At 32.1% G+C, this 17,218-nt stretch overlaps 2 protein-coding genes across 2 annotated transcripts; both read right to left on the bottom strand.

Moving 5' to 3' along the window:
- Positions 1-13,020: 13,020 nt before the first annotated feature.
- On the bottom strand, positions 13,021-13,686 carry LOC121999932 (WAT1-related protein At2g40900-like). Its single transcript, XM_042554545.1, has 2 exons — positions 13,404-13,686; positions 13,021-13,317 (listed from the first exon to the last, which is right to left on the bottom strand). Exons 1-2 carry the CDS (start codon positions 13,610-13,612, stop codon positions 13,158-13,160), a joined length of 369 nt encoding a protein of 122 aa, XP_042410479.1. The 5' UTR covers positions 13,613-13,686; the 3' UTR covers positions 13,021-13,157.
- A 1,680-nt stretch (positions 13,687-15,366) lies between these two features.
- Positions 15,367-16,378, bottom strand: LOC121999223 (trigger factor-like protein TIG, Chloroplastic). The gene is made up of 3 exons (XM_042553928.1): positions 16,301-16,378; positions 16,135-16,218; positions 15,367-15,564 (listed from the first exon to the last, which is right to left on the bottom strand). The coding sequence occupies exons 1-3, from the start codon at positions 16,376-16,378 to the stop codon at positions 15,367-15,369; spliced, it is 360 nt and encodes a 119-aa protein (XP_042409862.1).
- Between the last annotated feature and the right edge of the window lie 840 nt (positions 16,379-17,218).

The raw sequence follows: 17,218 nt of genomic DNA, 5'->3' as shown, positions 1-17,218 counted from the left end.
ATAAACGATCGTTTTATTAATGAATTTAATACATGAAAACACGTAAGCAAATTTTTATTTATTTGTTTATTTTATTTTTGGTGCGACCAAACTAAACCTCAAACTCTACCATATCCTCAAGCAATCCAGCTTGCTTCATGAAGGATCCAGTTGGCTTCATTAATGATATACGCAGCTATCGTAAGCTACCACAATGAGAGGTGAACCAAGCATCAGAATCAAGAATAGTAAAGGCGTGCAAATTGATCAAATTAATTAATTAGCAATTTTAATCAAATAATTGATTATCGACTTACTGGGGTCATCGTAGACTATGCGGCCGGTACCATCGAAGTAGCAGTTGAGGGCCTCATGCCCAGCGCCGTAGTAATAGGCGTTCATGGCGTAGTTTGCCACTTTGATGATGTCCGTGGAGTAGCACGGGCCGTCTTCCTGTATCGCTCTGCAATCTCCTATGCCTCCCCCGCAAGCATATTGGATGTTCGCCACGAGTTTCTCTGTTGTCGTTCCTGGCATGGACAGGCACCACGATCTCGCCGCTAATGCTATCTGTCACATTCATTAATTTATTCATCGATTAGATCAATCTTGATGACAAGACATAGAGTTCAAAATATGGAAGATAAAATTCTAAGTGGTTTCAACTTTGATCAAATAATCAAATGATAATTATTTATCTGGCAAAAGATTGAAAAAATAACATGAATTTGCGTTTATGAGAGAGAATCTCACCCAGCCATTCGTTAGGCATGGGAGGAGGAACCAAGATAAAATAAGTAGTCTTATGGCCTTCCTCACTACGTTCATCATTATTGTTGGATCGAAATTGCTGATGGATTTTAAAGGCTCGAAGAAGGTTTATATAGTGCTACTTGGAGTGGGAGGAAAAAAACAGAAAGGCAAATAATTAAGAGTCTTATTACATTATTTATTTTGACTCAGAGTAAATGAGAAAGGAAAATTAGAAAAGAATGTCATTCAAAAAAAATATTAGCCGTGCCAAGTTTTGAAACTACTTATTATAATTAATCAGACATTTAATATATAAATAAAAAATACAAATAATAATTACATTAATATAACCCAAAGATGCAAATAATAATTATACATTAATATTTAAACAAATTCTAGGACAGGTCCAGTCAACCCGACAACTCTATTATCTGTGTATTGGGAAGGCTGAAGGCGGAGACAAAGATGCAAATAGTAATTATACATTAATATTTAAATAAATTTTAGATTGAGTCAACCCATAAATAGTATAAAAATATCCTGATAAATCTTTCTATTATTATAAAGTATTCACAAAAAAAAAGTCAAATAATGACTTTACTAAATAGTCAAGGAAAAAAAGTTATCCAATTTATGATACCTTCCTAATTGAATTAAATATTAATATGAACCATATAACTATATAGAATTTATATAATTAGCTATATATATTACACTTACTTTTTTTTTGACACAAAAGAAAAATAAAAAACTTTAGATTGTTACATTTTGAAATTCTCACTATATATAAAATTTATTATTATAATTAGTCATGTTTAAAGATTGCATTTTGAATGAAAAACTCTTCAAGGATGTACCATGATAGTTTAGTCTTATCGGAGTATTACGATAATTGAGACTTGAGGTATTATCACATGAGATCTTAGAGTTAAACATGATGCGTCCTAACAAAATAAAAATATATATTAATAAATTCTATACATGATAAATAAAAAAATATATTTTTTTAAAATAAGATTATAATTAATTAAAAAATAAATTTATATCATATGATACGATAATTAATATTTTTATTTAAATAATAAAAAAATAATTATAATATCTATTATATAAACCTTCTTCGAGCCTTTTAAATCCATCAGCAATTTCGATCCAACAATAATGATGAACGTAGTGAGGAAGGCCATAAGACTACTTATTTTATCTTGGTTCCTCCTCCCGTGCCTAACAAATGGCTGGATGAGATTCTCTCTCATAAACGCAAATTCATGTTAATTTTTTCAATCTTTTGCCAGATAAATAATTATCATTTGATTATTTGATCAAAGTTGAAACCACTTAGAATTTTTTCTTCCATATTTTGAACTCTATGTCTTGTCATCAAGATTGATCTAATCGATTAATAAATTAATGAATGTGACAAGTAACATTGGCGTCGAGATCGTGGTGCCTGTCCATGCCAGGAATGACAACAAAGAAACTCGTGGCGAACATCAACTATGCTTGCGGGAGCGGCTTAGCATATTGCAGAGCGATACAAGAAGGTGGGAGAGAATGAGAGAAAATATGATGAAAAAAAAATGAGAAGAGAGAATGTATGATGTAAGAGATTGAGGAGAGAGAAAGTGTAATGATAAAATGAAAAGAGAGAAAGCTTGTTGAGAGAGAATAAGGAGAAAGAAAGTGATATGAAAAAAAAAATTAAATAAATATATTAAGGATATTTTTGTCCAAAACTTAATTCTCATTCTTATGTCCGTCAAAATCTAAAGGATGATGTGAGTTTCATCAATACTCATATTTTTAGATTTTATTTCAAAATTTTAATTCCATTTCTATCGACCATACATAAGTTAGAATAAATCCATTCTTTTATTTCCAAATCCCTACACCGAATGCCACTTAATTTCAAACTACCTAAAATACAAGGCAATATACTTTTTGATAATAAATATAAGAATAAATATTTTCAATAAAACATACTATTTTATAATAGATATTATAATTATTTATTATTAAAATAAAAATATTAATCATCATATGATATAAATTAAGTTTTAAATTAATTATAATCTTATTTTTTAAAATTGTATTTTTTTTATATATCATGTATAAAATTTATTAATATATTTTTTATTTTATTTATTTCCTTTCATCTAATGCGATTAACTTTTACTTTTAAAATTCAACTCTGCCATTTTGTCACAAGTGCATCATCTATAAATAAAAACATATCTATTTAGCGCTACTTGGAGTGGGAGGAAAAAAACAGAAAGACAAATAATTAAGAGTCTTATTACATTATCTATTTTGACTCAGAGTAAATGAGAAAGGAAAATTAGAGAAGAATGTCATTCAAAGAAAAATATTAGCCGTGCCAAGTTTTGAAACTACTGTTATAATTAATCTGACATTTAATATATAAATAAAAAATGCAAATAATAATTACATTAATATAACGCAAAGATGCAAATAATAATTATACATTAGTCAACCCATAAATACTATAAGAATATCCTGATAAATCTATCTATTATTATAAAGTATTCACAAAAAAAAAGTCAGATAATGACTTTACTAAATAGTCAAGGTAAAAAATTTATCCGATACCTTCCTAATTGAATTAAATATTAATATGAATCATATAACTATATAGAATTTATATAATTAGTTATATATATAACACTTACTTTTTTTATACAAGAGAAAAATAAAAAGCTTTAGATTGTAACATTTTGAAATTCTCACGATATATAAAATTTATTATTATAATTAGTCATGTTTAAAGATTGCATTTTGAATGAAAAACTCTTCAAGGATGTGTTGGTGCGGTTAGCACTAACGATTTAACCCAGGTTTTGATGAATGACAAATCAGGTTAAGTTAGTTTGTTATTATCTGACACTTTGATCAAGTGTACAGGAGAAGCCCAGACAGGTCGACGGGCTGACCGGATGTCTGGCACGAAGTCCAGCTAGGTCGACGGGCTGACCGGATAGCTGGCGAGAAGTCCAAGCGGGTCGACGGGCTGACCGGACGCTTGGCGAGAAGTCCAGCTAGGTCGACGGGCTGACCGGATAGCTGGTGAGAAGTCCAAGCGGGTCGACGGGCTGACCGGACGCTTGGCGAGAAGTCCAGACGGGTCGACGGGCTGACCGGACGTCTGGCAGGTAAGTAAGGTAAGTCACTGGAAGGGAGTGACTGTGAGGACGCGTTCCCGGGAAGGGAACATTAGGCGTCGATCCGGCTTAGATCCATTTCGGATGTCTAAGTCGAGATCGTGACTAGATTCCGGTCTCGGAAAGACGGAATCTAAGTCATACTCTCTTTATCTATCTGTTGAACTTTAACTGTGCTAACCATTTGTTTTACAGGATATATATTTGCCTCGGACTAACCTTGTTTTGCAGGAAAAAGGAGTCTTTCTGGAACAAGGTGGTCCGGGCGCTCGGAGGTCCGGGCGCCCGGAAGGGATCCGGGCGCTCGGAGGTCCGGGCGCCCGGAAGGGATCCGGGCGCCCGGAAGGGATCCGGGCGCCCGGAAGGAGAATTTTATCCAGACACCTCGTCGCTACGTGGAGCATCTTGATTTGAGCAGTTACGTCACACTCCAAGCGCCCGGAAGGGATCCAGGCGCCCGGAACAGCATATAAAAGAAGCCCCAGACAGGAGCTTCAGAATCAACTTTGACTGAGAACTCTTCTGCTGATCTTGCTGCTCGACGTTCAAGTGCGACGCCAACAACGCTCCGACAAAAGTGCTCTTCCGGTTTTTGTTTAATTTTCTTTTTGTCGGTATTGCTTTATTATTATTAGCATCTCCTGTACTTTTTCTGTAATCATATTTCGACTTGCTAGTGATTGCCCAACGAAAGTGGTCAAGGACCACGGGCCTTCGAGTAGGAGTCGTCACAGGCTCCGAACGAAGTAAAAATATTTGTGTCTACTTTATCTTTTTCCGCTGCACTTAAACTCTTGTTTTTTCGAATCGATATTCACCCCCCCTCTATCGAATCTAACGGTCCTACAAGTGGTATCAGAGCAGGTACCGCTCTGATTTGGTGCAACCACCAATCAGGCAAAGGGGGGACTTTTTGAAAGAAAAATTAGATATCGTTTGTCTTTAAAATAAAACCTTACGCCTTTCGTTTTTTTCCTCCAAAATCATTTTTGAAAAACACATCATCATCTTTTCACCGTTGCTTAGTATTGATAAAATATTACATTTTCAAAATTTTGGAATAATATTTTTTTAATTAATATTTTATTAATATTTTATTATTTTTCAAAATTAGTGCAATATTATATTCTTTCTCCAGCACTGCTAATCCAAGACCAAGTCTTGGGATTTTTTTTGTCTGTTTTTCTGTGTGCAAGAATAATGACTCTTCAAGAAGGACGGAACCCCTGCGAACCACCACCATACGATCATGAAGACTTCAACTACTGGAAGCGATTAATGGAATGCTTCTTAGGAAGCGTAGACATCGATTATATGCTAATTTTGAGGAAACCTTCTCAAAACTTGGAATTGAACAAAAAGGTAAGTAACATTATTTGTAATGTTTTACCTAACAATATTTTATGCAGATTAGAAAAGTACAAGAATGCATATGAGCTGTGGACCCAGTTGATCAAGCTTCACGAGACGCCGATGGAGCTAGAAAATCAAGTTAAAGTCAAATATGGACTCGAGTCAAATCCAACGGAGAAGCCTACTGAATTAGGGGTTGCGCTCAAGGTTAGTAATATTTATCAAAATACCCCTGCTAATAGTAGCTTAAATAATCAGCATGATGATAAGTATGAAATTAGTCCAAGTATGATGCATGATAATCTAGATTTAAATGATTTAAATTCAAAATCACAGAATAATCTAGACTCTGATCAAGTCAATCAAGACTCTGATCGATTTGGCATCAACCTTGACTTGGTCAAACAGAACAATGACCAAATCAATTCAAATAATTTAATTAATTCAGAAAATTTAAAATTAGGTGAGCATTGAGACATAAATAAGTCAAACATTAAAATAAACTTGAATTTAAATGCTAAAAATGAGAAAATGGATAAAATCAATAAATACCCTAATAAAATATTTAATAATCTAGACAATATTAATCTAGAAAATGCTATCCAAAACCAAGATAATTTAATTAATAAGAAATTAAACTTTAAATATAAAACTAATCTAATAAATTCAATTAACCATATCAATTTAAAAGGCAAAGAAAATATAAGGATAAAATCAAACACTTTGATAAAATCAAAACGGAATTTAACAAACTTAAAATTAAATGTTAAAGATAACATATTAAACAAAAATAATCTAGAAATTTCAAAATTAACAATTAATAAAAAGCTAAAAGATAAACCGTTAAGAAAATGTAATTCAAACAGTTTAGTTAATTCAAATTTAAAAATAAATAAAAACTTAAACTTTAAAAATAAGCTATTAAAGAAAGATAATTCAATTAACCCAATAAAATTGAAATTGAAAGAACATTCAAATATTAAATACACTCTCTTAAAGAAAGATAATTTGACCAATTTAATTAATTCAAAATAAAAAACTTAAATTTAAATTACAAATTAAACATTACAACTTAACTAAAACCAACTCTAATTATAAAAAAAAAAAAAAATCTTAAATTAAAGACCAATGATTTAGGGGGAGGCTCCAGAATAGCTGGCACCTCCAAAACTAACTTACCCGACAGGGTAACCCAAACAAACTAACCCGGCAGGGTAATTAGGATTAGTTAAAAAGAGACCAGGTTTAACTTGAATCATGGTACTGGTGAAGTTTTTGGATGATAGTACGTTAGGGAAGCTTGGGCATCGCATGTCTAGAAAGATATGGCTTCGATCTGGTGCATTTGGCCAAGTGGAACTGACCGAAGCTACCCTTAAATGGATTCTAACTAGTTAGACCAAGGTTTAATACTAAGCTCTGTGGATAGGACTATTCGGAAAACCTCGAAAGGTTGGCTACTTCTAATGACGTCCAAGTGACTCACCAAGCTTAGAAGTTTATCCGAAAAATGCCTATTTGTTGAGACCAAAGCTAAACCTGAATCTAACAAAAGTTAAACCAAACTCTGTAATTAAATCTAATTCATCTCACAAAATTATAGGATTCCCTGATTGATAATCTAGATCGGGTGAGATGAATAAGGATCAAATTAATTTTCAAATTAAATTAAAATTAAATTTCAAATTTCAAATTAAATTAAAATTAAATTTCAAATTTCAAATTAAATTAAAATTAATTAAAATTAAAATTTGAATTTCAAATTAAAATTAAATTTTAAATTAATTAAAAATTAAATTTCGAATTAAAACTAAATTAATTTTAAAAAAAATTAATATTAAATTAACTTTAAAAATTATTTTAAAACAAAAATTAACTTTAAAAAAAAATATTTTTAAATTTAACTTTAAAAATTTTATATTTAACTTAAAAAATTTTATTCTAAACTTAAAAATTATTTTAAAATTATTTCCAAATTTTTTAAAAATTATTTTAAAAAACTCTTTTAAAAATCATTTTAAAACTTTAAAAAATTCTTTTAAAAATTATTTTAAAAAACTCTTTTAAAAATCATTTTAAAAACTTTTAAAAATTCTTTTAAAAATTCTTTTAAAATCTTTTAAAAATTATTGTTATTTTAAAAATTATTTTAACATAAAAATTATTTTAACTTAAAAATTATTTTAACTTAAAAATTATTTTAACTTAAAATTATTGTAATATAAAAATTATATTTTAAAATTATTTTAACTTAAAAATTATTTCAAAAATTATTTTAAAAACTTTTAAAAATCATTTAAAAACTATTTTAAAAATTATGTCTCATTTTGAAAAATTCTTCTTATTTTTTCACTATAATAAAATTCTTTTAACTTAAAAAAAAATAGTAATAATAATAAATTATTTCTATAGACTATTTTCACTTTAAAAATTATTATTTTGACTTTAAACTCATTTTTAATCTTAAACATCATTTTAACCTTAAAATTATTTTTTAATTTAACTTAACTGAAAATTAGATCTTAAATTAAAACTCATTAAAACTTAATTTAAACATTACTTTTCAACTTAATTCAACATAACTGAAAATTAAAACTTAAAAATTTAACTTAAACTTAAAAATTAAAGCTAAATTAATCACTAGTATTAATTTTAATCTAAAATCAAAACTGAATTGAACGTATATTAATTGTCATTAAATTCCTGTTAGAAATCCCTTAAAAATAATAATTATTATAATTCTTTTAAATTCATTTAAAACTTAGACACCTAACTTAAAAACTTAAATTCCGTTAACTTCAACTTTAAACTTAATTATGTAATTAATAAGTAGAACTTAACTATTTAAGTTTAACTTTATTTGAGAACTAAGCTTGATTTGATCAGAACCTAGGTTTAACCTTATTAAAAATATTAAAATTACTCTAAGTCATTTTTCTTAATCAACCTTTAAAATATTAATTATTTTTATTAAAACATAATTAAAGTTTGACTTAAATTGAACCTTACTTAACCTTGTTTAATAACGAGTTTAACTTCAAATTACCACCAACTTTAAACTAAGTCAATCCAACTTAAAAGGAAGTAAATGAAAAGTTAAATTATAACTAACACCTTCATCAATTAATACAAAATTTAGATTATAGCAAAATTTAATCAATAAATTATTAATATTGATCAATTATTGAATTAATAACAACTTATCTTACTTAACATTACACTAAAGGTTAATTTATTTCAACTTAATCTAACATTAATTACGGTTAGTCAAATTTAAATGAACAATTTTATAAAGGTAATTATACAATCGTCTAAAACACTTAGGTACAAAAATATGTTACGGTTGTAAAATTTTATATTAAGGGGAAGTAATAAATAAGGAGGATTAATAAATTAAAAGAGTATCAAATTAAGGGGGAGGTTTATTTTTTAATTATCTCCTGAAGTGTTATTTTTTAATCTTCTCTTTAAAATCTCTCTAGAAAATTCTACCTCAATTTAAAAAATAAATATATATCTACTTTGAATATTTTTAGCAAATATTTTCAAATTTTATGTCAGGTTCAGGGGGAGGAATTAATTAAAAATTTCCCTTTATATAAAATATTTTAAATTTTGTTTGAAAAATATTTTCTTAAAAATTTCTTAAACCTACTTTTGAAAACTAACTCTTATAAAACTAAGTTGTTTTTAAGAATTGGGTTTTACTTTTTATTGAAAATTAGATTTAACTTAGTTTTGAAAATTGTGGAAATTAGATTTTTCAAAACTTAAGTTTACAAACTAAGCTTCTCAAAATCATTTTCCTTAATTTTGAAAATCAAAGTTTAAAAATCAATTTTCAAAATCAACTTGCTTAAAATTGTGAAAATTTTTAAATCAACTCAAAATTATTTTTTTTTAAATCACAAACTTTTTATCCTTTTTACTTAGTTTTTGAAAACTCAACTTTTCAAGTATTTTAAACCATGGTTTTGAAACTAGTACTTTTGAACTTTAAAATTTTGATTTTTGAAAATTAGATTTAATTATTTTACTTTATCAAAATTAGTTCTACCAAACTCCTTTGAAAACTAAAAGTAAAGTTCAAAATCAATATTTGCAAACTGAAATTTGATTTGCAAAAAATCAGTGTTGAAAATTATGAAAGTTAGATTTTTCAAACTTAAATCATTGTCAAAACTTAAGTTTTAAATTAAATCGTTTACAAACTTAGAGTTGAAAAATAAATCAGTTTTTGGAAAAATAAAATTTTCAAACTTAGTTTTGGAATTTTGGTTTTTGAAAACTTATGTTTGAAAATGAAACTATCTAAACTTAGCTAGCTTTCTAAAAGCTAAAAGCTAATGCTTTAAACAAATTTTCAAAAGCTTAAACTCCCCCAGATTAACTTGACATTTTTTTTTTGTCTGAAGTCTATAATTATTTAATCCATGCTTATTTTTTGATGAATGCCAAAGGGGGAGAAGGGTTAGGTGGTTAAGTTAGCTAAACCAATTTGAAAATACTAACTAACTTAAAAATCACATAAATGCATGTTGTTACGTGCATATGTTTTCACTAACTTAACCAGGTTGTCATTCCATCAAAAAGGGGGAGATTGTTGGTGCGGTTAGCACTAACGATTTAACCCAGGTTTTGATGAATGACAAATCAGGTTAAGTTAGTTTGTTATTATCTGACACTTTGATCAAGTGTACAGGAGAAGCCCAGACAGGTCGACGGGCTGACCGGATGTCTGGCACGAAGTCAAGCTAGGTCGACGGGCTGACCGGATAGCTGGCGAGAAGTCCAAGCGGGTCGACGGGCTGACCGGACTCTTGGCGAGAAGTCCAGCTAGGTCGACGGGCTGACCGGATAGCTGGTGAGAAGTCCAAGCGGGTCGACGGGCTGACCGGACGCTTGGCGAGAAGTCCAGACGGGTCGAACGTCTGGCAGGTAAGTGAGGTAAGTCACTGGAGGGGAGTGACTGCGAGGACGCGTTCTCGGGAAGGGAACATTAGGCGTCGATCCGGCTTAGATCCATTTCGGATGTCTAAGTCGAGATCGTGACTAGATTCCGGTCTCGGAAAGACGGAATCTAAGTCATACTCTCTTTATCTATCTGTTGAACTTTAACTGTGCTAACCATTTGTTTTACAGGATATATATTTGCCTCGGACTAACCTTGTTTTGCAGGAAAAAGGAGTCTTTCTGGAACAAGGTGGTCCGGGCGCCCGGAAGGCGAATTTTATCCAGACACCTCGTCGCTACGTGGAGCATCTTGATTTGAGCGGTTATGTCACACTCCAGGCGCTCGGAAGGGATCCAGGCGCCCGGAAATAAAAGAAGCCCCAGACAGGAGCTTCAGAATCAACTTTGACTGAGAACTCTTCTGCTGATCTTGCTGCTCGACGTTCAAGTGCGACGCCAACAACGCTCCGACAAAAGTGCTCTTCCGGTTTTTGTTTAATTTTCTTTTTGTCGGTATTGCTTTATTATTACTAGCATCTCCTGTACTTTTTCTGTAATCATATTTCGACTTGCTAGTGATTGCCCAACGAAAGTGGTCAAGGACCACGGGCCTTCGAGTAGGAGTCGTCACAGGCTCCGAACGAAGTAAAAATATTTGTGTCTACTTTATCTTTTTTCGCTGCGCTTAAACTCTTGTTTTTTCGAATCGATATTCACCCCCCCTCTATCGAATCTAACGGTCCTACAGGATGTACCATGATAGTTTAGTTTTATCGGAGTGTTGCGATAATTGAGACATGAGGTATTATCACATGAGATCTTAGAGTTGAAACACGATGCGTTCTAACAAAATAAAAATATATATTCTATACATGATAAAAAAAAATATTTTTTAAAAAATAAGATTATAATTAATTTTAAAATAAATTTATATCATATGATATGATAATTAATATTTTTATTTAAATAATAAAAAAATAATTATATTATCTATTATAAATAGGTATGTGTTTATTTATAGATGATGCACTTGTGACAAAATGGCAGAGTTGAATTTTAAAAGTAAAAGTTAATCGCATTAGATGAAAGGAAATAAATAAAATAAAAATATATTAATAAATTTTATACATGATAAATAAAAAATACAATTTTAAAAAAATAAGATTTTAATTAATTAAAAAAATAATTTATATCATGTGATGATTAATATTTTTATTTTAATAATAAATAATTATAATATCTATTATAAATAGTATGTTTTATTGAAAATATTTATTCCTATATTTATTATCAGAGTTTATAGAAAAAGTATATTGTCTTATATTTTAGGTAGTTTGAAATTAAGTGGTATTCGGTATAGGGATTTGGAAATAAAAGAATGGATTTATTCAAACTTATGTATGGTTGATAGAAATGGAATTAAAATTTTGAAATAAAATCCAAAAATTTGAGTATTGTTAAAACTCACATCGTCCTTTAGATTTTGGCAGGCATGAGAATGAGAATTATGTTTTGGACGAAAATATCTTTAATATATTTATTCAATTTTTCTTTCATATCATTTTCTTTCTCCTTATTCTCTCTCAACATGCTTTCTCTCTCCGTATTTTATCATTACACTTTCTCTCTGCTCAATCTCTTACATCATTCACTCTCTCTCATTTTTTCTCATCGCATTTTCTCTCATTCTCTCCCATTATATTTTCTCTCTCATCACACTTTCTCTCTCCTCATTCTCTCTCATCATGCTTTCTCTCCCATTACACTCTTTTTTCTTATTTTTCCACATCATACTTTCTCTCTAATCTTACTTTCTTTTTCCTCAATCTCTCTCATCACACTCTCTCTTCTCATATTCTCTTATCACAATTTATCTCTCTTCATTCTCTCCCATCATATTTTCTCTCTCCTCATCCTCTCTCATCATATTTTCTCTCCATCAGACCCTCTTTCCTTATTTTTCCTCATCACACTTTCTCTCTCAATACACTTTCTCTCTCATCATACTTTCGCTCTCCTCAATCTCTCCCATCACACACTCTCTTTCCTTATTTTCTCTCATTACACTTTCTTTCTCTTCATTCTTTCTCCATCACACTTTCTCTCTCATCATATTTTCTTTCTGCTCATCCTCTCTCATCATGGTCTCTCTCATCACATCAAAGTGCCTTTGTCCTAGTGGTAAGCACAAAGAGATCTGTTGTATGAGGTGCTGGGTTCGAGTCCTCTTAGTAACATATTAATGTTGCCTGCAGTGTCGTGTTCAATCCCTCTTAGCAATAGTGTGGTACTATCCCTCTTCAAAAAAATCCCTTTTGCGGTTTCTAGAGTATGGGGTCATTCTGCGATGGGGCCAGTCACCACTACAACAAAATCGCTCATAGACATCGGTTTTCCACCAGTGTCTATTTGATTTTCGACCGATGTCTATGAAGCCGATGTTAAAAGTCTGTCATTTTAGACATCGGGTTAAAACCGATGTAGTATCACTTAACGACACCGGTCTTCGAATCGGTTATTAACCGGTGTAGTATCACTTAACGATACCATTTCATCAACAGTGTAAAACCGATGTAATATTACTTTATAACACCGGTTTTACATCGGTGGAAAACCGATGTAATATGTATATATTTTAACAGCACAGATTTGATTTTAAAACCGACAATAACAAAAAAAAAATACACAAATATTCACAAATTGTACAAATATTCTTCATTCAATAATATCCATAAAATACACAAATATTCACAAATTATATAAATAATCTTCTTACAACAATATCCATAAAATACCCAAACATTCTTTTTACATCAAAAGCGATACATGTGACAACACAAGGGACACCATTGACGCAATACCTGAAGAACAAGTGATACACTGCATGCAAAATAGCCGAATAGCATAAGAGCAGAGCCTTTAAGCCAGGCATCGCCTTTCTCAGGACTTTCGAAATGAAGTTGGATCATAGGTGAAGTAACAAAGGCCCCCAACAAAATGACCTTTCCAAAATGTGAAGATCAGGGAACCAGTGATGCAGAAGATGGCCCCTGCAAGCTTGGCCCTCCCTCTTACAGTCTTCAAGTTGAGCTTTTCCATCCTGAGCAAAAAAAGACCAAATATAGAATGATATTTGAATGAACTAAATTCACTGTAAAATTACTTGGAATTAATATCTGAATCAACCTCAGTACAATTGCCAATAAGAAAGTAAAAGCAGGAATGACATTGCCCAAGGCACTGGCAACAGTTGGAGAAATGAGATGGAGTCCAACGTAGTATACATTTTGCTGAATTGTTATACCCAACATAGCAAGAATGAATATTTTTAGCATGACACCAAATGAGAAGCTGGGTCTTCGATTCCTACAACCATGAGATGAGTTTAAAAACATTCAATTTGTAGTCATATATCTTATTCTCAACAATTCTAATGAGACATGCTCCTTGAACCTTTCGAGCACATAAGCAAGAGGAGCCAAGATGAGCATGGCAATAAGGTGCCTGTACACTACGAAGACAAGTTCACTTAGTCCTTGTCCTAATGCAAGCTTGTCGAGGATGTTGGATCCAGCATACGCGAACTGGGACACAATCATATAGAAGTATGGAGCACATGCTTTCACAGAGGCCATGATCTCCTCACCAAATTGTTTGTGACAATTTTTATTGTCCTTGGTTCTTTATAAAGGAAGAAAATCATATTGATTCTGTCAAACAAACAAGTCTAAGATAGACAAATGCTTTGAAAGCTAGGAATAGAAAAAAGATGAGAGAAAAGCAGGCAAACAAGTGCCAACAAGCTACATCAGACTCCTCTAACTGTTGTATCATTTTCTCCAGCAAACAGACAAATAAATCATCTTGTCGACAAGATGAAGACGACTAGGGAGAAAAGCAGGCAAACAAGTGCACTTTATTCTCGTCGACTAGGGTTTCTGGAATTGAACAAGAAGAAGAAACCAGGCATACCTTTGCTATCAATCTCGTCGACATGGCTCTCCTGACCTTTGATTTTGATGCTGAACCATTTTTTGATGAAGGCCTTAGACCATGATGAGATTATACTATGTATAGCCAGCCGTGGTTATATTTCTTCAAATTTATTATCATATAAAGCAGTGGTATTCAAATTGTTCACACATGATATCTTCTATCCAGCCCTGCTAGACACGCAAGTCATATATAAAAATTCAAAGAAGATAAAAATTGTTCACACACGCAAGTCATATCTCCTCATGAAGCTCTAATCTGGAAAGGTCTGGCTCCCTGGATTCAACTACCATTTTCCAGATTTTTCCACTTCGTGAAACCAGAGGGAACTTGGACAACAATATGCAAAAATTGAAAAGGAAGTTATGAAAAACAATATCAAGATATGTCTGCAGAGCCAGTTTAAGAATGTATACCTTGTGCAATAGGAACGATTGGCCATCCACATAAATAGTTACATCCCCAGCAACGTCCGAGAATATCCTACACAAAACAAAACGACATTTCTTTATAAAGGAAACGCAGCGATGTCACAATTCTAAAGATGCTAAGAACGATACCAAGTCATCAGAGTGGCTATTCTCTTTGTCATTGAAATTAAAGAAAGAAAGGCAAAACTACAGGATAATCTCAAGAAACCATCAAGAACCATAAAGATTTGAAGTGAGAAGAAGAGACAAGTTTCAGGAAAAAAAAAAGAAGAGGTTTTCACGAAAAGAGCATTTGCAATAGATTTCCTTCAAAACCAATTAAACGATCCATATATAGTAGGAGATAGAGCTAGCGTAAAATGATCCATATAGTCGACCACACCTAGTGGGATAAGGTTTGGTTGTTGTTGTAAGGTGTAAAAGTGCACCATACTAGCTTTAGTCTTGCATGTCATGCACGCTAAACTTTCCAAACCTACTTGTCGCGCCAACTCAAGACTAGATTAACCTAACCCAGCCCATTCATTTCTAAGCCGACGTGATATTAGGCATGGAATGCGGGCTGGCCACATCTCGCTCAGCGCATGCCCACTGCCACTTCTAGGGATTGGCACTTAAAACAATAATGACATTGAAGGTAATTTCTACCAATTAAAAGATTTATGCTAGTGGATTAATAAAAAAGTATGACAACAATCTCTACCCGTTATTTCAACAGAAATTTGTCATAATATTGGATGGATAAATGACTGCCTTCTACTACAAGTTGGCAAGCTAATGTTATGTTCACGTACGGAAGACATAGCATGTGGAAGAGTTTTTTTCAAAGTTGCCTCAACTACAGCTTGTTGAATGTTCTGTCTACCAATGTAGTTTAGAAGAATATTTTCTGGAACTTTCTTTCCCTGCCGAAAGCCAGGAACCTGTATGAATAAGGTTTTTTATCAGGAATTGCATGGCATCACAACATACTACTTCAATAATGAGTATTCAAGAAGAAAAGGTAGATAAAGGAATTAGAATCTAGTACTAGAGACAGAAGGTAGAAAAAGAGAAGAAGCTTCCAGTGACATTTAAAAGGCCATTTTTACTTAGCATGGTCTTCCCTCAACTTTAGTTCAGCATAGAAATGACTAAACCCCAGTACAAGCAATTCCAATCATGCTTTAAGTGGAAATAAGTAAATAACAGGTACTGGAAAACATAACTGTCAACAAACTTGGATCGGATGAAAAGATAAAAGGGGAGAACAATATTGAATTCCTTGACATTCCAAAGAAAGAAAGAAGAAATATAGATTAGTATATGTCAGAGCCCAGAGGGCTTAGTAAAAGTTAGGTAGCATATTCAAATTTTTCTGATTACTATAGAGTGATAATGATCAAAACAGAAAATGGAAAATAATTTAAGTACAAAATTATCCTACAGATGAATTCCTATTCATCCTGTAACAGTAATAGACCCCTTAAATGACTGCATACTGAAAATAATACCTTTGCCTTCTTAGAAAATTCATCTAAGACTTCTCCGTAACATTCTTGGCTTATTGCTGGAGGAACTTCTACGCTTAACCTAATCTGCAAATAAGATGAGCTATCAGGGAATTGACATAACCATACTTCCTGGACAAATTGATTCTCGTGAACTTGTAGGACTAACAATCGATTGAATGCACTCAGGCAAGGGGAAGAGAGATAGCAAGAAAGCTATAGCCTTGAAGCAAGATTGCCTCTTCATTTCAATTGTCAGATGAACAAACAAACATATTTCCAAATTATACAAGAAGATAGGTAGAAAGTAAGAAAATTATAGCCTTGAAGCAAGACTACCACTTCCACTTGACTATCAGATCAATTAGAAGTAAAAACGATTTAGAAGGTAGAAAAAGGAAAGGTACAGACAGTGGAGTGAGGCCCTTTGGTCTCCGTCACAATGAGGTTGGCTGGCAACCTATCTTTTGTCTTCTGAGCAGCGGAGACACTAACTTGGGCACGGAAAGGCCCCGGGTTTCGCGAGGGAGGTGAGTGAAGGCGCGGGAGGGAAGAGGTGGCGAAAGACAAAGGTTTGGGGAGGGAGATGGGGATAGCAAAGGACACATTGCAGGAGCGCGAGGAAGAGAGGATGGGCGGGGCGAAGATGCCAACTATCTGTTAGTTAGAGCCCTAGAGCCAATCATTTGATGATTGTATGGACTCATGTATATCATATTCTTATATTAATAAAGGCAATAGTTTGGTTATTATGCTTATTTGTTTTAGTGCCAAATAAACTAAGTATAGTAACGTCCTTGAGTAGATCGTTCTTACCTATATCAATCGATTGGTTGAATCGATAGTGAGATGATATAGGGAACACTACTCTTAATCATTCCTAGTCGAGTATTAACATTCAGGGACGATGTTAATGCAATAAGACTAGCATGTAGGTCAACTCGATGACTTGATCTCACAAGTCATGGATATGGAGATATCAAGTTGACACATGGGTATATATTGGAGAATGTATACTGAATGACCCGCCATGAGAAAGTATCATGGATCGTTATATGAGTGTCATATACTTTCTCATGTGGCTATT

Source organism: Zingiber officinale, chromosome 7A (genome assembly GCF_018446385.1).
Source record: "Zingiber officinale cultivar Zhangliang chromosome 7A, Zo_v1.1, whole genome shotgun sequence".
Classification (NCBI taxonomy): domain Eukaryota; kingdom Viridiplantae; phylum Streptophyta; class Magnoliopsida; order Zingiberales; family Zingiberaceae; genus Zingiber; species Zingiber officinale.
Note: the sequence above shows the minus strand (reverse complement) of the source record. Positions and strands in the feature narration are given on the sequence as shown.